The sequence below is a fragment of the Bos indicus genome, chromosome 20, assembly GCF_029378745.1.
Source record: "Bos indicus isolate NIAB-ARS_2022 breed Sahiwal x Tharparkar chromosome 20, NIAB-ARS_B.indTharparkar_mat_pri_1.0, whole genome shotgun sequence".
NCBI classification, from domain to species: domain Eukaryota; kingdom Metazoa; phylum Chordata; class Mammalia; order Artiodactyla; family Bovidae; genus Bos; species Bos indicus.
The window spans coordinates 52,500,959-52,526,927 of NC_091779.1; the positions used below are offsets into that span (position 1 = coordinate 52,500,959).

Genomic DNA, 25,969 nt, shown 5'->3' on the forward strand with positions numbered 1-25,969 from the left:
ATGTTTTCATCTACCAAACCACTGAGGATTTTGCCCTTGCCTCTTTGCTATGTGAAGCACCTGGTTCAGGTCTTTTCTGAGGCTGTTCTCATCTCTCTCTCTTTCTAATTTCTCTACTTGCTTCCTTACTTTCTGACTTATTTAAAAGAATGCTAAGTTCTTTTCACTTTGTAGTCTGGACTATTCATCTCTTCTTACTGCTTCAATCCTTCTCAAGCTTCAATCTAACCCAAAAAGGCTTTCAGAAGGCCACAAAGTTTTCTGCAAAACAAGATATACTCTCATTAGGAGGCACTTGTACCCATATATCTATGTATCTGTATATCTATACCTATCTATCTATATCTATATGTATGTCCTTTCCTCTCTTTTTGGCCTGTGTTGAATTGTATTGATAAATGTATAAAATCTTTCACTGAGTGATCATTCTTGCTTTTGATTGGGCAACTCAAGTTATTGAAAACTGTTATTGTCTAACTGTTCTAAATTGATTTAGCATCTGTATCTCCATCATTCCCATTCTTGGCTTTAGAGCTTTTCTGTGCCATGAGCCACGTGGAAAACATACTGAATGCTTTCTCAGGTGGTTTCCTCATTCAGTTGAACTATCTTCATATAAACTTTTACCATTCTAGTCACTTTCCTTCAAACCTTTTCCCCCATAGTGCCATTAAAATATGGTGATCAGAACTGAATACACACCTTCAGATTTGATCTTATCAGTGAAGGATAAAGGATGCTTCATCTCCCTAATTTAATATGTGATACTTTTCTTAATGAAGAAATATATTGATTTTTTTTTTTTTTTGCAGCCACAACCAGTTTATTGAATTTATTGGCAGTGGAGGAAATCTCAGGTTTATTCACATACGTTATTTGAAGAAAACTTATGTTACCTGATGTTGCTAATATATCTCTTCCACTGTGTTTTTGTATAAGTGTGATGTTAAGAAATTCTCGTTCTTATTTTATTTTACTCTTGATGTTGCTCTCCGTTCCTCTTGATGTGATTGTATGGCTGACATTGTTTTGGATTTTCACTTATTCTCTATAAAATGTTTCTCATTATATGTGAAGCAAAGAAAAGCACAGTATTTCTCATGATAATAACCAGTTTTTATTTTGTGCCTACTCCTACCAGGGCTTAGCTTATAGCTTAGTTGGTAAAGAGTTTGCCTGCAATCCAGGAGACCTGGGTTCAATCCCTGGGTCAGGATGATCCCCTGGAAAAGGAAATGGAAACCCACTCCAGTATTCTTGCCTGGAGAATCCCATGGACAGAGGAACCTGGCAGGCCACAGTCCATGGGGTCACAAGAGTCGGACAGGACTTAGCGACTAAACCACCACCACCACTACCAGGAATCTGAACGTACATGCTAGTAATTTCCTGAAATAGCCTCTTTAATCTTTCTTATATTTTAATTTAGGTATTCTAATGAGTATTTTTCTATTCTAAAGCTTCAAAGAAATTTGTTTGTTTCCTTTTGAGAATTGATTTTCCCAACTCTGAGGTATATTACTTAAGACAACTCCTCTTGGAATTATTTTGTAACATCTCTTCTTGATATTGCCAACAAGAATACTTACCAGTAAATGTCACCAATTACCTAAATCATATTTAAGAGAAAAACATTCTCCATCTATTTTAGAGGAGAATTCTGTTTGCAAAATGTCCGAAATAGAATACAAACATGTATTAATCCTTCATTGATCAATTTATTATTCAAAAAGCACTTATTTTCCTTCTAAATTTTAGGCTCAAAATTAATCAGCTAAAGGCCCAGTGGTAAGAGTGGGGAAAATATTCAATGATGCTTTTGAGGAGCTTAGTCTAATGGAAGGAAAAGGCACATGTGGGGACAAGTACAGAATCTTAGGTTGCTGCTGCTGCTAAGTCGCTTCAGTCGTGTCTGCCTCTGTGCGACCCCATAGATGGCAGCCCACCAGGCTCCCCCATCCCTGGGATTCTCCAGGCAAGAACACTGGAGTGGGTTGCCATTTCCTTCTCCAATGCATGAAAGTGAAGTCGCTCAGTCATGTCTGACTCCTAGAGACCCCATGGACTGCAGCGCACCAGGCTCCTCCATCCATTGGATTTTCCAGGCAAAAATACTGGGGTGGGGTGCCATTGCCTTCTCCCCTGAATCTTAGGCTAGAGTTATATAAAAAGTGAGTTTCCAGATGGCACTAGTGATAAAGAATCTGCATGACAATGCAGGAGACACATGAGACGTGGGTTTAATTCCTGGATCTGGAAGATCCCTGGAAATGACACCCCACTCCAGTATTCTTGCTATTCTTGCCTGGAAAATTCCATAGGCAGAGGAACTTAACAGATTGCAGTCTATGGGGCTGCCAAGAGTTGGACACGACTGAGTGACTTCACTTTCACTTTTCTCAGGTGAACTGAGTGCACAACTGAGTTCAGTTTCACTCAACTCAGGTTGCACTGAGTGCACAACCTGTATAAAAGGTAATACTGGAGCATATAGGGATAAGCATGAGGGTAAAGCAAGAGATAGGAATGGAGCTGTTTGGGAAAGGTGTTTTATGCTATAGCCTTCAGTAAAAAGAGGGATGTGGAGAAGGCGATGGCACCCCACTCCAGTACTCTTGCCTGGAAAATCCCATGGACGGAGGAGCCTGGTAGGCTGCAGTCCATGGGGCTTCGAAGAGTCGGACATGACTGAGCGACTTCACTTTCACTTTTCACTTTCATGCATTGGAGAAGGAACTGGCAACCCATTCCAGTGTTCTTGCCTGGAGAATCCCAGGGACGGGGGAACCTGATGGGCTGCCGTCTATGGGGTCGCACGGAGTCGGACACGACTGAAAAGTGACTTAGCAGCAGCAGCAGCAGCAAAAAGAGGGATGACCATTTTTCAGGGAGTGGAGTACCTAGAATTTAAACTTTTCAAAGTTATTCACACCTAAGACTCTCAGGGTCTTCTATAGACACTCTAACACATCTGTTGCCTAAATAGAGAGTGTTGAATTAAATGTGAGATCTTTTAGATCTTCTAAACGTGTTGATTGGTGGCTAAGAATTTTAGCCTGCAGCTTGTATGGGTAGGATGAGGCAAGTTTAATTGCTCTTAAAGTGCTTTTTTTTTTTTTCAAAAATATGAGAGATCAGATTTTTCTCTGAGATACAACATTATATTAGTGATAGTGACAATGACTAAAGGTAAGGAAAATATGTAGAAAAACACAAGGAATCAGTGGCTGATTTTAATATGGGAAGATGAGTTAATGGGAATAGAACTAAAAAGTTGGTTCACTATTTTCTGCCTTTTGAAATTGGATAAATGATACTATGTACATCATTTTGATATTACATTCAAAAAAAGAGGGACAATTCAAAGAGCAATGAAGATGATGATTTTGGTCTGGAGTATTATGAATATACTATATATTATAGTATGTAGTATATAGAATAATATATGTATATGTATATAGGTGTTTATAAATGTGCATTCAGTAGACCTTTGGGAATTAATCTGAAACCTCAGGAGAGATTTGAGAATAACCATCAGTTATATTTGATAAATGAAACCATGGAACAGGGTGATATTAGCTGAGGTCAGAACCACAGAAAACACCACGATGGAAAATCAGAATTTAAGAAGAATGAAGTAATGTAGCCTGAAAAAGAATATTAGAAAAATAAGAGTACGTTTAGAGTAATCAGTACCTAGAAGTCAAGAAAGTAAACACTTTGAAGGAATATCCCAATTATTTGAGTGCTTAAAATGGCACCCATCTTCCACTACTTCCTAAGATTGTGTGTGTCATGAATTTGGGGAAGACTTGGCTTTATGCTTTGGGCTGAAGGTCTCTGATTTAGTTGCGGTTATGTGATAGCTGGAACAACAGCATCTGGAAGATACCCCTGCATCTCTCTCTGTTCATTTAGTATCAAAGCTTCTCCAAGGGATCTCTTCATATGAGCAATTTGGACTTGCTTACTGCAGTACAGTTTCAGAACAGTGGGGTTATTTATACTGTGACAGAGGGTCCTAGTGCAAGTGTTTCAGCTTAATAAGCCACTTATAATGCCTTCTGTGACTTAACATCAGAAGTCAAACAGTGTCACTTCCACAGGGTTCTAATTGGTTACAGGCCCCTGCAGATTAAAGTGGAGGTTAGATTCCATCCCTTGATGGGAAATAGCAAGGTTCTGGAAGAGCATGTGTAGTGGAAGAAACTTCTGCTGTCTTTTAAATATTCAATGTGCAACATAAAGAAAGTGACCTAAAATGTTAATTGTAATGGATATATAAAATATGACGTAACTAAAATATGCCTGTTAGGTTTATTCCGTTGAGGGATATAACTCACTCAAGATAAAGACAAAAGCAGATTTTAGGGACTTGAGAATTGAATGAGAGATGAGGAAGTAGATATATAATGTAGCAATTTTATTTATTCAGTTCAGTTCAGTCACTCAGTCGTGTCCAACTCTTTGCCACCCCATGAATCACAGCATGCCAGGCCTCCCTGTCCATCACCAACCCCCGGAGTTCACTCAAACTCATGTCCATTGAGTCGGTGATGCCATCCAGCCATCTCATCCTCTGTCTTCCCCTTCTCCTCCTGCTCCCAATCACTCCCAGCATCAGGGTCTTTTCCAATGAGTCAACTCTTTGCATGCATTTATTTATAACTATTGAATATTAGTGTAATAGGGTAGACTAGAAAGTTAAGCTTTTTAAATATTGGCTTTCTAACATGAGAAGGAAAGAATTGAGTCTGTTTTATCTTGAAGGCTAACAATAAGTTTTAGCAATTATTTCTAGGTTTTTATTTGTTTGTTTGTTTGGAAATAGTTGCTATAGCGTGTCAGGCAGCATTACTAAGGAGTTTCAACAAGGAATTAAATGAGAAGGTTGTTAGCATGAGCAAAAAGAAAGGAGGCACTGTCAGTATTTCAAATGAGCAATGTCAATGACTGGTTCCGTAGAGAAGAAAGTGAAAGGAAAGTTAGGTACTCATTGGGAATGATGATTGAGTTCCAAATAAGTAAAACCACAATTACATTCAAAGTAAAAAAATAATAATTGATGTTGAGTAATAAGTCAAGTCGGAGAAGGCAATGGCACCCCACTCCAGTACTCTTGCCTGGAAAATCCCATGGATGGAGGAGCCTGGTAGGCTGCAGTCCATGGGGTCGCAAAGAGTCAGCCAAAACTGAGTGACTTCACTTTCACTTTTTAGTTTCTTGCATTGGAGAAGGAAATGGCAACCCGTAAGTCAAGTAATAATTTGGCAAAATTATTTTTTCACATTTAATGAAGGTAGGATATCTTTTATATTTATATTCATTATTATAACCAAGAAAATCAATTCTTCTCTGAATTTTATTGTGTTAGAACTGTGTCCAGTAATGTGGGATATTTTTACAATGGCCATAACACTGAGACTGTACTACTGCAAGGAAAGAAGGAATTGAGAAACTGTGGGCCATCTTGTTTTGATCAACAAGGACAAAAGGAGTGCAAATGATATTTAACGGCAATTGCAAAAATACCAAACTATTGATATGTGTTGTGCATTGGTCAAACTTGTTTACTTAAGAATTATCCTGACAATAAGAAGGTAGTTAAGAAAGACCGTGTGGTGCCTATAATCATAAGGATTAAGATGATACAGAGATTTCTTTTAAATGAAAAGAAAATATGCCTAGATTAACTTTGAGGAATATTTTCAAAATAACCATGTTAACTTCAGTCTTTCCACAGAATAAAAATTGTTGTATTATAAATCTCTAAAAATACAGTAGCTCATTTCTTAAAAAAAAACATACTGACAATAAAATTTATTTTTAGTAAAATTGCAAAAAAAAAAAAAATTGATGGACAAAAAAATCCCAAGAAAATGTTAGAGTCTTCTTTTTGAGGAAATAATATTTCACATTGATTACATTGTTATGCAGAAAGCTGATTATATGATGTATTTTCTTAGTTAATTCTGTATCTTTATAATTTGATTTTTTGAGACATTTCAAACCCTGACAACATTTGAGATTATTAGGGCTTCCCCTGCCCCACCCCAGTATTTGTCAGTCCCAAATATAAAATTATAGTCAGAGAAGAAAGAAATAAACATATATTTTAAAGTTTGTTTTTATATTTTTATGTTTTGTGTGTGTTTGTGGGGGTTGTAGCTACAGTGTGTTTTGTGATAAGGTGTGGGTTTTTCTTTTTTTTCATATTTTGCAAGCAAATCTTTGACAGACATTTCTGGTATTACTGATGTTCTTTGAAAACTCTAAGATATCTTGAAGAAATCCCCTTTAACTACACTAATTCATAGACTTACACATATATCACCCTTTAAAAAAATAGGCAAAGTTAGTAAATTAAAATGATTAGATGTTTGGAAGTTTAAAATATCTTCTTTGGCCACTGCAACATAATCAGTGTGAGGAGTGACATTCTGCAGAAACATGGGGAATCTGTTCCTATGATAGTCAAGGCAGAGGCACTCCAGGTTCCAGACAACAATCAGCATTAAAGAAAGCTGGTGAGGCAAACAGCCCAAGTGTCTTTTTCTTTCTGTTTTCATTAACAGTGAGTAGAAATAAGACAGGGGCTCATGGCATAAAATGTAGAAAGGCAATTACAACTTTAACTTGGAGTAATTAGACCAATTTCCTTCTTGGCAGAACTAGAAGATTTGGGTTGGGAGGAACTTAAGGCCTTCCCTTGGAAGGAATAAAAACCTAGTTAGCAGACTTTGACACTTCTTTAAAAATCAGGAGCAGAATAAACACCAAAAACCATCCTTGAGCAAACTTCCTTCTATTCCAAGTCTTAATCGGATGATAATGAAAGATTTGTCTTTAAAGAATAAGAAAAACAGTAGCATATTAAAAATAAAGACATTTTAGATAATATTTTTGTTAATTTTTTTTATGCAACGGATTTAAATGTATTATTGATGTTTCTTTCATTCAGTAATTTAGTCTTTCAGAGTGAGTATGTTGAGACATATATAACTTGCAACTGCTGCTATAACAGATTACCAGAAACTTTGGGTCTTAAAACGGCACAAATGCATAAACTTGTAAAACCAACATGTGTGTCATCAGATTAAAATCAAATGACAGCAGGGAGCATTGCTTTCTGATGACTCTGGAAAGAATCAGTTTCCTTGCTCTTTCAGGTTTTTGGTGAAATTTAATTCCTATGGTTGTAGGACTGGAGCCCCTGGTTTCTTTTCTGTCTGTTAGCTAATGGCAGTTACCACCTTTCAGAAACTGCCTGTGTACCTTTTCACAGGGCCCCCTTGCTGCATTTCCAAAGTCAGCAACAGCAAGCCTGGTCTTTACAAAGTGAATCTCGCCTCCTCCTTTTGCTGTCACATCTCTCACCCTTCTGTCTTCCTTTTGAACTTTTAAGAGCTCATGAATTTAAATTAAGCCCACCATAATTGAATAAACTCCTTCTTTTAATATTTTTAACCTTTTGCCTCTCAAGGTAACATGGTCACTGATTCCAGGCATTCAGACATGAACATCTTTGGGGGACCTTTATTCTATCAAGTGCCTGCTATCTACTAGATATTCGCTAGGCAATGGCACCCCACTCCAGTACTCTTGCCTGGAAAATCCCATGGACGGAGGAGCCTGGTGGGCTGCAGTCCATGGTGTCGCGAACAGTTGGACACGACTGAGTGACTTCACTTTCACTTTTTACTTTCATGCATTGGAGAAGGAAATGGCAACCCACTCCAGTGATCTTGCCTGGAGAATCCCAGGGACAGGGGAGCCTGGTGGGCTGCCATCCTTGGGGTTGCGCAGAGTCGGACACAACTGAAGCGACTTAGCAGCAGCAGCAGGTATCAAAAATATCATATGTATGTACATACTGCTATATTTAAGATAAATAGCCAACAAGAACTTATTGTGTAATACAATAAATTCTGTTCAATATTTGTCAATAACCTAAATGGGAAAATAACTTGAAAAAAATAGATATATGTACATGTATAATTGAATCACTTTGCTGTACACCTGAAACTAACGCAACATTGTCACTCAACTATACTCTGATATAAAAAAAAAATTGTAAAAAGTCACATGCCTTGAAAATTAACACTATCCCTGATTATCAAGGAGACTGCCCTTGTTTGTTGGAAATGCAAAAGAAAGCACATGTCGGCAAAACCAAACAAAAATCTTATCCCTCCCTAGGATCATAATTAGATGGGGTAGGTAAATAATCAGCCATATAAATGTAAAATGACACCTGTGACATGTCAGTTTTTTTTTTTTTTTTTTTGCTCTGATAAACTACTCTAAATATTAGGGGATTAAGGTGACAAGTATTTCTCACTCATGCCACACACTGTAATTTGTCAGCAAAGGCTGCTGCACATAGTATTCTGACTCTGGAATTTATACTGAAGTAGCAGGCACCATCTGAGCATGTTGGGAAGGAGAGAGCAGAGAGAATTGAATATGGGTTCCTAATGCTTCTACCTAATAGTGATACCTGTCACTTTTGCTCACCTTTCACTGATTAACCATGCCACACATCCAAACATAACTTCAACATGACAGGGAGACTCCTACTGGGTCTCTGGGAAGAGATCTAGGACATTTGGAGGTCACCATAAAGTATTACTCTACAGATGTGAATAAGTACTTACAAGGGAAGGTCCATGTTGCTAAAAGAACGTTTTTCAGAGGAGTTTGAGAAGTTTCCCTGTGAGTGATATTTCTGAGATAAAACTAAAGGATGAGTAAAAGTAGAAGAATACAAAATTGGCAGGAAGAGGAAGAAACTGCTGGTCAGAAGGAAGTAACTGCTGGTCAGTCCCAGTGGGAAGCAGGAATGCATCTTAAAAGTTTTCCAACTGGTGTACATGCAACCTGGTATGGCCTAATAAAGACTTGTGTTTTAAATAAATACTACACTAAGATTCTGTGTTAATCTAGTTTACAAAATCATGACCGTAAATCCTAATCAAATTCTCTTAGTTATTGCTTTCCTGGTATTTTATGAGAATTTGAATCTTTAGATCAGTGTTATCTAAAATCTCAGCAATGAATCACCTATATCAAAGTCATCTGGGATGCCTATTAAAATGTATAACCCCAGCCAACCAGTATTTAAAGTTGGATTGCAATATCACATTTTTAGAAAGCTCTCCAAGGAATTTTGTTTCACTTTAAGTTTTAGAAACACTGTGTAACATAAGGCAAATTTCTAAAATCTGCAAAATATTTGCATGATTGCAGTAAGATTGAGCAATGCACAGTTCCTTAATAGGAGGACAGAGATATACTTGTGAACAGATATATACTTTTGTTTTTATGTTTATGATGGCTTAAAGAAGATTAATATGAGTACATTTTGAAACATCTGGAAGACAATCTAAGTGCCAGAACTAACATGTAAATTGCTTGTTATGGACTGGAATGTCTGTGTCCTTGAAAAATTCCTATGTTAAAATCTAATCTGTCTTTGTGACCCCATGGACTGTAGCCTATCAGGCTCCTCTGACCATAGGATATCCCAGGTAAGAATACTGGAGTGGGTTGCCATTTAATGCTCCAGGGGATCTTCTGACCCAGGGACCGAACCTGGGTCTCCTGCCTTGCAGGTGGATTCTTTATCGCTGGCACCACCTAGGAAGGCCAATTTAATCCCAAATGTGATGGTATTAGGAGGTGGGGCATTTGGAAGGTAATTAGGTCATGAGGATGAACTCTCAGGAATGAGATTGTTGTTACTGGTCAGTCACTCAGTCATGTCCAACTCTTTGTGACCCCACGGACTGCAACGTGCCACGCTTCCCTGTCCTTCACTACCTCCCAGAGTTGGCTCAAACTCATATCCATTGAGTCAATGATGCCATTCAAACATTTTATCCTCTGTCACCCCCTTCTTCTCTTGCTCTAAATCTTTACCAGCATCAGGGTCTTTTCCAGTGAGTTAGCTCTTCATATCAGGTAGCCTTATAAGAAGAGGTCAGGTAGCTAGTTGGTTCTCTTTCTTCCAAAGGGGAGTGGGGGAATGCAAAGAGAAGTTAATTTCTGCAATTAAGCAAAAGGCTCTCCACAAACTCAAGTTTGCTTTTACCCTGAACTCAGACTTCCAGCTTCCAGAACTGTGAGAAATACATTTCTGCTATTTTCAATCCATTTATTCTATGATACTTCCTTACGATGACCCTAAGACAGTGTTTATACTTGCTTGTATTCTCCACCGTAGCCATAGGATATGGTACTCTGATTTTCATGTGTATGGATAAAGTAGAAGGAAGGTCTTCCCTTGTAGCTCAGTCGGTAAAGAATCGGCCTGCAATGCGGGAGACCTGGGTTTGATTCCTGGGTTTGATTCCTGTGTCGGGAAGATCCCCTGGAGAAGGAAATGTCAATCCACTCCAGTATCCTTGCCTGGAAAATTCCATGGACAGAGAAGCTTGGCGGGCTACAGTCCACAGGGTTGCAAGAGTCGGACATGACTTAGTGACTCAACCACCAAACTACCAGAAGGAAGGTCGCCTTGATATGGAAAAGAAGCTTTCTTGTAAGGTGAGGGTAAAAAAACATACATAAAACAAAAATCTGTGAATGAGGACCCCTCGTGTCTTGAATGTTTCAAGAGACCAGAAAATTGAGCTAGTACTCAATTTTGGTTCTATATGTATGCTCTCTATAAAAATCTCTGATATTTATATTTACTTTATATTCTACAAAAAGCAATTGGTTTCCACAAAACTCTATTTTTCAATTATATCAGTATTAATTTGTATTTTGTTTTATATTGTCATTAACTTATTTTGTTGCAAGTTTATACTGCATTATGTACAATAAACAAATATGTTTATATTTAGCTTTATAGTTGAACATATCAAGTTACATTTAAATAAATAACTTAAGCAAATTCTAGGGCCTGTGGATTTTTGTATGTTTCTTTTCCTCTTAAAATGGGTCTGTGAATGTATACAAAAGTATGAGAAATGTGAGTCTAGTGTATTAGACTGCTCTCTTTGCCTGGCTAATTCCATTTCATCCTTAATATTTCATGATAGGTATGTTTTGTTGTGAGTTGCTTTCACTAGAACAGAATAATAAGAATAATAATATTCTTATATTCTTAATAATATTATTAAGAATAATATTAATAATAATAATATTCTTATATTCCTAATAATATTATTCTTATTATAGAATAATAAGTGGTATTATTCACTGCTATTAGAGCAGGCACATCCAAGAACTGTGATCACTTGCCTACTAGATTATGTAACTTCTGGGTATTGTCCATTTGCTCACTGAGATTTTTCTCTACCCTGCTCTCTTCTATGGAATGGTGATGTGGATGAATATCATCAATAAGCCCCCTTATCTCCTGCTCTTCATTTGGGTTCAGCCAGTATTGAAACTTCAGTACAAGAGTAGAGAGGGGGATACAGGGGAATTAAATGCCTATGTTTTTTCTTGTTCTTTTTTGTAAGGATCACGTTAGGCTGGAAGTGTTTGTTGACAAAGGGCCCTGCCCCTCTGAAGGTGGCTTCTTCTCCAGAGTACTGTCCCTCTCTTATACTCTCAGACAGGGTTCCAGTAACAGATCCCTCTCCTCAGTTGTGTTCTGATCGACCTTACCCATGACTTTGTAAACAGTGTATTTACTAAACACTACTCAAATGATTCTAGTATTTTTTAGTGCTTTCAATTCTACATTTTGTGGTGATAGATTCTTCTTTTAAAGCTTCATTCAATCTCTGTGTGTGTTAGTCGCTCAGTTTTGTCCGACCCTTTGCAACCCCATGGACTGTAGCCTGCCAGGTTCCTCTGTCCATGGGATTCTCCAGACAAGGATACTGGAGTGGATAGCCATTCCCTCCTCCAGGGGATATTACCAACCCATTCATTCAACCTCTAACACAGTGTTTGGAATGCAAGTACGTCAAAGAAATATCTTTGAAGTTGCTATTAGTTAGAGGTATTGATTAAATCAGAATTAAAATTCAGATCTAGAGAAACAATCCTATTGGCAACACTATTAGTTTAAAAATATTAGCTTTCATTTTTTATTTTAATCTCCATCTATGTGTATTATAAAATTGGTGATTGTAATAAAGGCTACCAAGAAGTTTTAAAGTAATAATTGTGTGACTTTAAATCACTATGCATACTTGGTAGGATGTAGTTCTTTAGGCTGATGTTTTCTGTAGAACATTAGCTTGTTTTAGAAGTTTCTCCATTATACCCAGTGTTGGTTCTATTAGTGTTGTAATAATTGTTTACAGTTATCTTGCAAAGTAACTTTAGTCATGTCTTTCTACATGAACTTAATGCCTGGTGTTTCATCTGTACACATGATGAATGTAATAAATCTCAAAATTAAACAAACCATTATGTATGAGAGGATCACTGTCTTTTAAGTATTTGGATTAGTTGATAGGCTGCAAAGGGCACTTTAAATGGAGAAAAATGTCATTTCAAAGATTTTGGAAGCATGAGAAAAATTTTATATGGGGGAGTCACTAAAAGATGTCATTGATATTTTATCTTCTCCCAGTATATATATATATATATATATATATATATATATACACACATATACATACACACACACACACACACACACACACACATATATATATATATATATATATATATATATATATCTAAATGGATTGTTATTGTCCTTTGAATAAGAATTCAACACTTGTAATAAATATACTGGAGTATAATAAATATATAAGAATACGTAGCAGACTCTTCTATGCATTTTTATGTACCCACAGATCCTATTAGATCACTATAGCTCCCTGTCTTCATTGATACTGCCTTAGACTAAAACAATGTCAAGTGTCTCTTGTATTACTGTAACAGGCCATTTTACTACGTCTCATGTCTCATTCAGTCTTGACCCACAACTCTTTGTTCTTTATGTGGCAGCTAAGAAAATACTTCAAAAGGACACATTTAATCTTCTCACTTTCTTATTTAAAATTCTGTAATGTTTTCCAATAGATCAAGGGAAAAGTGCAAACAATTTAAAATATAAGATTCTCTATTATTTGGCCCAGGTTACCTCTGTAACCTACTTTGGGTAGGTTCAAAGCTTTCTCAAGTGTGTCTCTGAATATTCTCTATATACTGATGTCTGTGCAGTTCACTTAAGCAACAGCTGGTGGATGTTTGGAGTAATTTCATGGAAAGAAAATAAAAACAAAAGGACATATGGGTATGCAGTCTTACAAACTGTGCATTTACTGAGCAAGGAGGCTAAATATATATGTATTTACACATCCTATATGTACATATATATCTCAAAATATATATTTAGTAAACATACACAGTATATATACATATATGCACATATTTATATCTATATATATCACAATTATTTCATATAATAAGGAACACTTTAATACTAAAACTATTATGTAGATTCAAACATTTAAAACCCATCTAGATATATTTAATATAGGAAATATTTTCTTTCCTTTATGTGTTCTACTTCATCGTGAATTGTCACAAAATTCAGTGTGGACTTGGAGCAATCTATGAGTCAATATTTGAGAATCACTATAAGTATTTTGTACAAATTGTTTATTCTGCCTGACGAATATCCCTCTTTCTCAAATTATCACCACCATTACATACAGTATGAGATGTATTTTCATTCCATTCGACTGTAAGTCTTAGTTTCAATTTTACTTTTCTACTAAGTTTTCCTAAACTCTCCAAAGCTGAATGGTTTCTCTCTGTGTCCCATAGCGTTTATTATGTACCACCATGGATCTGATGTCTTGTATTTTCTCATTTGTCTCTTTTCCTCAGTACATGTAAGATTCTCAAGATCAGGGCTTGAGTTTTCTTTACCAAGATAGGCTTACTGGTGCCTGTCTTGCCCAGGCCTAGACACAATGTGGTCAAAAATAGTCTAAAGACTGGATAAGCCAATGACTATATCACAATTTCAGCAAGCAAATTAATTTTAGGACTAGTTGTGTATTAAACTGATTCTTTGAAGCCAATTCAGAGTTCTCCAGTCATGATCAGAGATACTCACTTGTTTTTCCCTCCTTTGATTCTGTCCTCACTGAGGAAGTTTTAGTTATGTTTTTCTTGGTATATTTGGAAAGAAAAATTTCTAACTATGAGATACGCACTGTCATGAGAAACTGATAAACCAATAACTAGTTTACCCTACTGTCATAGACTTTGATTCTTATTATCCTTTAAAACAATTAAACAAAATATTTGGGTATACATGTATATCTGTCTATAATATTTGTCAATCCATGTGGAATTTTTTTCCTTAAAGTGTATCATAAAATGTATTTAATAAATGCACACACGTAAAATCACACATACACAGAAAAATACTAGCCTTATAATTGATAGGCTTATCTTCAATATATGAAATTACTTTGGAAAGGGAAATAATGACTACTCAGATGTCACTTTTATAATACACCCAATGTAATCTGTCTCTAAAAGAAATTATTAATATTTATTGTTAAATAAAAGATTTTTTAAAATATAGACATTTTGAAAGTTAGCTATATTGAGAAACTCCAGGGGATGGTGAAGGAAGAGAAGCCTGACATGTTGCAGTCCATGGGGTCACAAAGTTGGACAAGATTTAGTGACTGAATAACAGCAGCAAAGGTAATGTAAAGTTGTAAATAATTAGTTGATGACCTAATTAAAAATAAAAGTTGATGTTCCTTATATATTTGTAAACATATAGACTTTTTGTCCTTCAATGATAAAGTATGAATTAAATTGGCTTTTCCCTTTTTTTAATTAGTACACAGTTTATGTATGTTTTATAGTATCAGTATATTCCAATATCGGAGAAGGCAATGGCACCCCACTCCAGCACTCTTGCCTGGAAAATCCCATGGATGGAGGAGCCTGGTAGGCTGCAGTTCATGGGGTCACTAGGAGTCGGACACAACTGAGCGACTTCATTTTCCCTTTTCACTTTCATGCATTGGAGAAGGAAATGGCAACCTACTCCGGTGTTCTTGCCTGGAGAATCCCAGGGACAGGGGAGCCTGGTGGGCTGCCATCTCTAGGGTCGCACAGAGTCAGACATGACTGAAGTGACTTAGCATAGCATAGCATAGCATATTCCAATATACATAACATTCTTCTTTCTTTTTCTTACATATTCTTTTATGCCCATATTCAAAATCAGTTTTCTTTCCCAGTTTTCTATTATTGATTTGTTAATACTGAAAGATTTAGACATCAGCATTAATAAAAACAGGGTCCTAGAAAGTAAATACCAGCTAACAGAGTAAATATGAGATCACACACTAAAATTTTACTGAAAAGCTCAACATTCAGAAAACTAAGATTATGGCATCTGGTCCCATCACTTCATGGCAAATAGATGGGGAAACGGTGGAAACAGTGGCTGACTTTATTTTGGGGGGCTCCAAAATCACTGCAGATGGTGACTGTAGTCATGAAATTAAAAGATGCTTGTTTCTTGGAAGGAAAGTTATGACCAACCTAGACAACATATTAAAAAGTAGAAACATTACTTTGCCGACAAAGGTCCATCTAGTCAAAGCTATGGTTTTTCCAGTAGTCACATATGGATGTGAGAGTTGGACTATAAATAAAGCTCAGCACCAAAGAATTGATGCTTTTGAACTGTGGTGTTGGAGAAGAATCTTGAGAGTCCCTTGGACTGCAAGGAGATCCAACCAGTACATCCTAAAGGAGATCAGTCCTGAATATTCATTGGAAGGACTGATGTTTAAGCAGAAACTCCAATACTTTGGTCACCTGATGCGAAGAACTGACTCATTTGAAATGACCCTAATGCTGGGAAAGATTGAAGGCGGGAGGATAAGGGGATGACAGAGGATGAGATGATTGGATGGCATCACCAATGCAATGGTCATGAGTTTGGATAACTCTGGGAGTTGGTGATGGGCAAGGAGGCCTGGCCTGCTGTGGTACAGGGGGTTGCAAAAGTTGGACACAACTGAGCGACTGAACTGAACTGAACTGATTCAGTCTTCCTATTGATATAAGAATAAGTTTAGAGACCTTTCATTTTGTAACAGACACCATCTTATTTTACCTGGAAAAATTGCTCACAGTCTCTTTTCATGTTTCAATCCATGGTAACTAGAATGTTTCAATGTTAGATAAATAATGCTATGAAATTTTATACCAGTTTCATAGTTGATAGAGAGATCTTTTCTGCATAGGTTGATTCTTTGACTCCCTTGGAATTTTTATTTAAGATTCTAGTCTATGTGACTCAGAAATTTATGCATCATTATTATCTCTGTACCAATCATTTGCAATCCTGATTTCTGTTAGTAATCAGGTAAAAAAGTATAAAATCATGTATACTGAAGTAGGGTGAACTTTTCCTCCCCTTGTACAGAATTGTTTGGTTTTGTATTTGTCTTTATTTTCTCATCTCTGCTTTTTGGTGGAAGGAATTTATGGGAATACCAGAAGCCCTGCCACCATCAAACACAGGGAGATAATGTCAGAAAACCTACTTACCAAGGACTAATACTTTTCTTCCAGTGGTTTATTGATTTCAAGTTCTCAGTACTGGCCAAGTGAGCATTCTACTTTTAGGAAGAAAGAGAGCTTAAAACAAATTGTCTTTTCAGTATGCTCGGTTGAAAAGACAGTTACCAAATCTCTATTCTGTGTCCTATAATACTTTTTTTTTTCTTTCTTTTTACTCACAGCATATTCTGCCTGTGAGTTCTGGCTTCCTTTTATAACCTACCCACATGCAATCTTTCCTAACTGTGCTGTGTGCCTGTGATTACTTCTCCAATTTGTAAATGTCTCTTTGAATTAGCATCTCTCAGTTTGTAATATGTTTGGCCAAAATCAAATCTGGCAAGACAGAGAAGGAAATAGATTCAGCAATAAGCCTAATTACCTGTGAACTTAAAAGCCTTGCACATGTTTGATCTTGATCTTTGAGAGTGAAGTATTAATGCATACTTACTGAAAAAAACATAGACATAGACAAGAAAGACATGTTCTGTGTTCCTAGAATATTTACAGAAAAAAAAAGGCATGTTCTGTGTTCCTAGAATATTTACAGAAAAAAAAAAAAAAAACTAGCTTTCACATTTCAAGAGTAGTTCCCTCTGAAAACAGTTAGAGTTATGAGAAAAATTGCAAATATATAAAATGTAAACTTTTAACCATAACCAAAATATAGAATAAAAGTTTCAATCAGTTGTTTTATCTACTACTGTGCTATGTTGCTGCTGCTAAGTCTCGTCAGTCGTGTCCGACTCTGTGCGACCCCATAGATGGCAGCCCACCAGGCTTACCCGTTCCTGGGATTCTCCAGGCAAGAACACTGGAGTGGGTTGCCTTTCCTTCTCCAATGCATGAAAGTGAAAAGTGAAAGTGAAGTCGCTCAGTCCTGTCAGACCCTCAGCGACCCCATGGCCTGCAGCCTACCAGGCCCCTCTGTCCATGGGATTTTCTAGGCGAAAGTACTGGAGTGTGGTGCCATTGCCTTCTCCAATTGTCTTAACATATGTTTATGTAATATAATTTCTGTAACGACTTGTGCTATACACAAGAATTTTGTACAACTGCTTACATTATCAAAAGAGTAACCTACATTATGTGAATGAGCTCTTGAAAAGCAAAACAAAAAAATGTTAAATTATCTTTCTTTCACTAAATAACTTTTTTTTCACCAAATGAGGGGTTACAAGTATGATATTCAAACAAAGAAGTTCATTTATAGTAGACTGTAGAATGTATAGTTTATTAACAGACATTAAGATAGACTACAAGTTTACACTATGAAGATGGTTGTGGAATTGGCATCAGTTCAGTTCAGTCACTCAGTCGTGTCTCTTTGTGACCCCATAGACTGCAGCACGCCAGGCTTCCCTGTCCATCACCAACTCCTGGAGCCTACTCAAACTCATGTTCATTGTGTTGGTGATGCCATCCAACCATCTCATTGTCTGTTGTCCCCTTCTCCTCCCACCTTCAATATTTCCCAGCATCAGGGTCTTTTCCAATGAGTCCATTCTTCAAATCAGGTGGCCAGAGTAGTGGAGTTTCAGCTTTAGCATCAGTCCTTAAATATTCAGGACTGATTTCCTTTAGGATTGACTGGTTTGATGTCCTTGCAGTCCAAGGAATTGGCATAAGAATGTGTAAATAAACCAATGGAATAAACTGAAGAAATCTGAACTAGAACCATGTAAATATAAAATTGTGATATAATATTGGTGGCATCATAAACCAATGAAGAAAACTTGAACCATTTAGTAGAAGGTATAGGAAATAGTCTTCTCTGGGGAATAAAAAAGTTAAATCCTTACCTTATACCATATACAGGCTTAAATCCAGCTGGATTAAATATTTACATAAAAAGGCACCTATAATTTTAATGACATATTATATAGACTATAACAGTGATAAAAAAAATTCTCACCACAAGACCATAATGCGAATCCTTTATAATTGCTTGCCTCATTTTCTTCCCATCTCAGATAATAATAACAATAATAATTGATGTTTGTTTAGCATTTACTATTTACTGCTACTATTACTATCACTGGGGCTCCCCAGGTGGCACAGTGGTAAAGAATCCATCTGCCAAGGCAGGAGACACAGGAGATGAGGATTCGGTCCCTGGGTTGGGAAGATTCCCTGGAGAAGGAAATGGCAACCCACTCCAATATTCCTGCCTGAGTAATCCCATGGCCCGAGGAGCCTGGTGGGCTACAGTTCATGGGATCACAAAGAGTCGGGCATGACTGAGCATGCATGCACATTACTACTACTGCTGCTACTACTACTACTAATGATGATAACAATAACTGATGTTATTGACACTTACTTTAGCAGAAATGCTAAATTCATTACAAAAAACAGTACAGCAGGTACTATGAAAACTGGGTTTTTAGATATTCCATACCTGATAAGGAACACAAAACTAATAAATGTTAATTAAACCTTTGAAACCTTTGACTTTGAAACCCTGAAACTAACATATTAATTTTCTACTTAATCATTCCACTGGAGAAGGCAATGGCACCCCACTCCAGTACTCTTGCCTGGAAAATCCCATGGATGGAGGAGCCTGGTAGGCTCCAGTCCATGGGGTTGCTAAGAATTGGGCACGACTGAGCGACTTCACTTTCACTTTTCACTTTCATGCATTGGAGAAGGAAATGGCAACCCACTCCAGTATTCTTGCCTGGAGAATCCCAGGGACAGAGGAGCCTAGTGGGCTGCCCTCTACGGGGCCACACAGAGTCGGACACGACTGAGGCGACGTAGCAGCAGCAGCAATCATTCCACAGTTAGCTCTCACATGATTCTCCTTGAAGATATAACAATTCCCTGATTATTTATCTTTTGGAGGATGTCACCATGAGATGAAACATGTATTCCTCCTGACTTATTTTCTCTTAAAACTCTTAAAACTTAAGCACCAAAGAGGAGGTGCTTAATTGAATTGAATGTATGGGTTCAATTAAGATATCTTGTCTCATTTCAAGAAACACATGTTTCTTATTTAACAAACACTCTAGAACAATTATTCTTAACATCAAAATTACTGGTTAGTCAAATTTTTAATTTACTCAAAATGTACATTAAATATTCAAAGTCAAATATGTTCAAAATGTATTTTGTCTTTCACTCCAAGGCATGTGTATTATACAAATATAATCCAGAATATTGTAGTCTGTAGAAGATAGGATTATTTGTTTCCAGTGGAGGTGCAAACAAATATATGATGCCCCCAAATTTAAAAATAATAGAAAATGGCAATCCATACAAGCAAATCACTATTTATACTTAAAAAACCAGTCAATCCTAAAGGAAATCAACCCTGGATATTCATTGCAAGGACTGATGCTGAAGCTGAAGCTTGAGTACTCTGACAACCTGATGTAAAGAGCCAATTCATTGGAAAAGACCCTGATTCTGGGAAGCACTGAAGGCAAAGGGAGAAGGGGATGGCAGAGGTTGAGGTGGTTAGATAGCCTTACCAACTCAGCATGAATTTGAGCAAATTTCAGGAGATAGTGAAGGATAAGGGATCCCAAAGAGTCAGACATGACTTAGCAACTGAACAACAATCTTTTCTGTGGTTTTACACAAAGATTTACACAAAGAGTATAAATCTGTATTTAATGTTCTACATACCATCCTAGTGTTCTGAGATCTTGACTCAAGAGAAGTGTAGCTGGGTACCACTCATTCTTTCTCAAAGCGTAGAGGAAAAAATCATATTTATCAAAGGATTGGAATGTTGAAGCAATGTGTAAAATTTAAATTTTATGTCTTGATTCACTCTCTAACTTATACCCAATTACAACCATATTATTTTTTGTTTTGTTTATTTTGTTTCATTTGCTTGACCACGAGATACAAAGAGCAAGACCTATCAGTCATCTGCATTGGTATAGCTGCATCATATTTGCTTGACCCTAATTATATTTTAATTATCATTTTATATAGATGTTTAATTATTAAAACATTTTTTGTATTTTTTTGTAAGTTACTTCAAATTCATTGTGTAAAGGGCAAAGCTGTAAATAGATTTCATTCAAAGACTGGCATTTATTTATTGGTATGTATTTGATCAAGGTCATCAGCTCTCATATTGAGCTTATCCCTCAGACTGAATATGCCTCTGAAGTTTTCCTGAATGATTTGATGATTTGGTTTCTACTAGAAGCACCTCTGGAGTTGATTCTTACTGGTGATTTTAAATGTTTATCATTGACAACTGAGGCTGTGCTGCATTTAAGTGTTCTCCTAGATATGTCTGCCTGCAATGCAAGAGAATTCGGGTTTACCCCTAGGAGGGGAAGACCCCCTGGAGAAGGGAATGGCAACCTACTCCAGCATTCTTGCCTAGAGAAGTCCATGGACAGAGGAACCTGGCAGACTAGAGTCCATGGGGTCGTAAAGAGTTGGACATGACTGAGAGGCTAACACTTTTTCAGTTCTCCCAGATCTCAGGTTGCACATAACCATAACACCCTGACAGATATTTTTTCTTTTTTGCAGTTGTTTAAAATTTTTATACATGGCTTAAGACTTTTTCCTTAGTAGTTTTATCTGATTTTCTCTCATATGAGCCTGTCTTAAATTTTTGTGAAATGTATATAATAATCAATGTTTCCCCAATCCCAAACATTTAAGTTATGAAGATAGATTATTGTTTCAAAATGTAGTTATTTTATTGATATAAACATATTAAAAATTGTTGGACTAATGTAGAATTTCATGCTATCATGTATGATTTATATCTCTTAAAAGGGCTTCCCAGATGACACTAGTGGGAAAGAACCCACCTGCTAATATTGGAGACACATAAAAGGCTTGGGTTTGATCCCTGGGTTGGGAAGATCCCCTGAGGGAGAGCATGGCAACCCACTCCAGTATTCTTGCCTGAAGAATCCCATGGATGGAGAAATGTGGCGGGCTACAGTCATGGGGTCACAAAGAGTTGGACATAACTGAAGCAGCTTAGCACAGCACGCACATACCTCTTAAATCCATGCCTGGTACAAAGGATTCAGTAATAACTAGCTATGACGATGAGGAGGGGGCTTATTATGTTTATTACATTGACCCTTAATTTATAATGACATGTAATTATGATTCCAATATTTTCATGCTTATTCTGCATGTTTTTCTTTTTTTTCAAATCTAAATATTTTATTGTATAGTTGTTACACCCCAAATTGTGCTTTTTTCACTATATACTTTTAACTTGAAGACATCTGTAAAATTAGTATATTACATACATCCTGAAAGAAATTCCACTAACTATAAGCTATTTAAATATTGCATATACAAAGTATTTAAAGGGGGGAAGGGGAAAAACTTATTTATAAAACAGAAGTCGGATGTAGACTTAACAATTACCAGGGGATACAGGGGAGTGGGGTACATTGGAAGATTGACACTGGCATATACACACTACTATACATAAAACAGATGGAGTGGGAAGTAACAACCCACTCCAGTGTTCTTGCCTGGAGAATCCCATGGACAGAGGAGCCTGGCAGGCTACAGTCCATGGGTTTCCAAAGAGTTGGACGTGACTGAAACAACTTAGCATACATAAAACATGTAACTAAAAACCTGCTGTATATCACAGGGAACTGGACTCAATACTGTGTTCTGTATGACAAAAGAACAAGTGGATATATGTATAACTCATTCACTCTGCTATATACCTGAAACTAATTCAACACTGTAAATCAACTATACTGCAATAAAAATATAAGAAAGTATTAAAGGAAGGCCAGTACCATATAAACAGCATACACTTAAATACAAAGATGAATATTTAACATACAGGGTAATGTTTTTTTTTTTCCCACTAATAAGCTAAAGGTCCATTTCAAGATGTTTCTTTCTTTAGTATGGTTAATTTGTTTTATTAGCAAGCAAAGCCCTATAAAGGATGGCATCATCTAGTCCTTAGACTCAGATTCATCTTCATCTTGTCTAATCTGGAAGTAACGAAGCTCATAAGTCTCCTTGTCAGATGCAACCACAGGAAGCCAATCATGAAGACTGTACTTTTTAAGGTATTTCTTGGTAAAGTACTTCAAATACCTTTTAGAGAACTGTTTCTCAGAAACAACTATGATTTTATTCTTGAAGTGTTCAATGTGAACGGCATTCCCAAGATTTCCAGTCTTTCCATTCACTTTAACCTTCTCCAGCATAAACTGTTCAACATTTCCAGAATCAAAAACTCCATCTTCTACTGGATGAGTAAACTCCAAATTAAACTTCCAGGTTGACTTTTTAGGCTTCTTGTCTTTCTTCTGCACCATCTTGAAGGCTTCCTGCACAATTGGAGCCTTTTTTTTTTTTTTTTTTAAGTTGACTTTTTCTTGTAATTTGGCATTACCTGGAACTTGATGAGTATGTTTCATAGACTTAATTGCAAGTTAGGAAAAACAATAGGTACAATGAGACTTAAATGTGCATACTTTGAGAAGACACGTGTCTGTGTACTTTCTCAGGTTGCAATTGAAGTATTGATAGCATCTGTGACATGTCTATCACCTGATATATTCAAAACAACATGGGACAATACTAAAGCTTTAGTGAAATAAGATGGATTTGCTCACATTATGTGCAGATGTGAATAATCATTAATATAGCTAATTCAGAAATTAAAATTCAGGAATTAAATATTTAGGCAATTAGTTTTATTAAATGAATAAACATTTTGACAGCTTATCCACTAAAATACCTTGTTCAGTTCTTTCACATTTGAGGTGAGGAAACTATGGCTTCAGTGGGTTGTTACTTGTCTGAGTTTATGTGAGTTTTGACGGACAGAGTCAGGTCTCCAACCAGGAAATTTTTAAGCAAAATTCAGTTCTTTTTTCTACAACAAGCTTCTTCTTTATTGTGTTTATTATTTTCCTCTGAGGGTGTGTGTGTGTTTGTGTGTGTGTGTGTGTGTGTGTGTGTGTGTGTGTTTGAATGATGGTGGTGGCAGTGAGTAACAAATATTACATAGTTTTTATAAAGTTATTGTACCTAACACAAAACTTTAATTTAGACACCAACATAGTCAAAATGTTTGCTAAATTTTTCTTTTTAATGTACTTCTAGCTCTTTCCCAAATACTGAACAGCCCTATCCACCAACTTCGCATTGATTTCAAATATCAGAAAAATTCTCCCATTGTTTTATTATTAAAAAACACTTTGTTATAAGGTCTTATGATTCCTGTTTTCAGTCTGCACAGCTCTTCTGGATTGTTGGCAAGAGATATTATCAATGGAATTTAGAAGCAGCAAGCTAACATTAATTCTGTATAGATATATGCAGTAATCTCATGGTTAAGATTATACTAGAAAGGCAATGTAAAAAGTAAAAAAAAAAAAAAAAAACTAAATCTTTTTTTTTTTTTTTTAGTTTCATGACATAATTTATTTCAAGTGAGGATATCAGGAAAGTTTACTTTCCATAAATTACTCTCAGATGTCTGTGCCTGAGAACTTTGATGATAAGAACTTAGCAATGTAGATACATATCCTCTGAGTCCTCAGATGGGACTACTGCAGTAAAAAGATCAAATATAGCCCAATAGAAGTGAGTCTCAATATGCAATTTCACACAATATGCAATTTCAAATTAGTTACCTGTAATATTGTTTTCTTCTCCATTTCTACCAAGAAGCTGATTTGGGATTCATTTATATTCAGTAAACAAAATGAAATCTCTTTCTGTCACTGCTCCTAGCCTCAAAGCCTAGAGGAGTGCGGCAGAGATTAATGGTCGTGATTAGCTCCCCACAGGTTGTGGTTTCATGCCCCAGTGATCGTTCTGTCATTATTCTGCATGAGATGCAGCTCGAGCCACATATGCTTTCAGCCACAAAGCCAGACAAGACCAAAAGGTCAGGCTACTTAGTAGCTTGATATTCCCTCATTCTGGCACATATACTCCCAGCAAAAAACCATTGGGATTATATAATTACTGTATTAACATGGATATATTAGGTTATGTGGTAGGGTCTATTGTGAAGTATAATAGATTAAAATTAAGGAAAGAACCATTTCCTTTATGGCATCCAGTTGTCTACTGTATTCAACAGGAAGAATATACTAGACAAGTGGCTTTGATCAATCAGGAGTAGTTTTTTTTTTTTTTCTAATTTATTTATTTTTTATTGAAAATTAATTGCTTTACAGAATTTTGCTGTTTTCTGTCAAACCTCAACATGAATCAGCCATAGGTATGCACGTATCCCCTCCCTTTTGAAACTTCCTCCCATCTCCCTCCCCACCCCACCCCTCTATGTTGGTACAGAGTCCCTGTTTGAGTTTTCTGAGCCATACAGCAAATTCCCATCGGCTATCTAATTTAATCAGGAGTAGTTTTGAAACAAGCTCTCACCCCCACACGTCATCTCATTCTCAATCATTCTATTTTGTGAATTGCAGATTTTGAATTTCTGCCTATTTCTTACATTCCCACTTACTCTATATTTTAGGAAAATGGTACTAAGTCTGTCAGTGTCTCTGCACTTCTCTCTGTTGCAAGTCAAGCCATAACTTTGAGTTTATCATTCAAAAGAGTAGGTGCTTTTCCTATTACAAAATAGAATGGCCCTCAAATTAAATCCTCTAAGCTCCATTGGGACATAAAAATTTAAAATAAACCTGCTCCTAAACTTTTCCAAATTCCCCAAATGGATTTTCACTAAATACTTCATATTTCTCACAGGTATGAAATATGGGGATTAGGGTGGCACAACTTTAAGTTGCTATAGTCAAATGCTGCCAGATTTTGATACCATGAAGAGTAAATAGTATTTCACAAAACTAGGAACTTTAAGCAAATTTTCTCATATGCTTTTATTCCTCAAAAAAATTGTTTTTTTCTCAGAAGTTTTCCCATACATTGAAAAGAGTATATGGCACTGGTTTCATTTTACCTGTTGGCTCTGGTGCTAGTTTAATTCTAGATGTTTAGTACTCAAATTATAAGGCATTTGATTCTTCATGACTTACAGCTCTAGTATCCTTTACCCCCAAAGAGCTTAACCATCCTTGTTGCATCAGTGAGTTTTCTGTTTCTTTCAGTTCCCCTTTATAGTGTGTTTTATAAAATAATAATTTATAGGAACACATATGTCAAGTATCTTAAAATGTCAAAGTACTGCTAATCCATATAGAATAATATTAGTTTCACTATATGTAGCATTTAATAATTTCAAAATTAAGTAACTAATAGATTTCAGTCCTTTCCAAAATTAAAAGATTCAGTTTTTGAAGGGGTGCTAACATTATTATGAGAATGAATAACATTTATGAAAATAATATCTCCATTGCATTGTTAAATACATGTCTGTTAAACTGAATATAAATCAAACATTTTTGGAAGTAAATAATATAAATATTATTTAACTATTAGTTTATTCCCAATTGCCTATTAATAAAGAGAAATGGAAACT

At 36.3% G+C, this 25,969-nt stretch overlaps 2 protein-coding genes across 2 annotated transcripts in view; one reads left to right on the top strand and one right to left on the bottom strand.

Annotated features, from left to right (window-relative positions):
• The window catches only part of CDH18 (cadherin 18), a 1,273,978-nt gene that overhangs the window by 25,614 nt on the left and 1,222,395 nt on the right, over window positions 1-25,969 (top strand). The gene's annotated exons all lie outside the window — the stretch shown is intronic.
• LOC109574801 (ribosomal protein eL22-like) lies at window positions 22,458-22,826 on the bottom strand. Its single transcript, XM_019982761.2, has one exon. It carries the CDS (start codon window positions 22,824-22,826, stop codon window positions 22,458-22,460), a length of 369 nt encoding a protein of 122 aa, XP_019838320.2.

Coding starts and splice junctions, on each gene's coding strand:
- LOC109574801 (XM_019982761.2), bottom strand. CDS start 22,826: ATGGTGCAGAAGAAAGACAAGAAGCCTAAAAAGTCAACCTGGAAGTTT.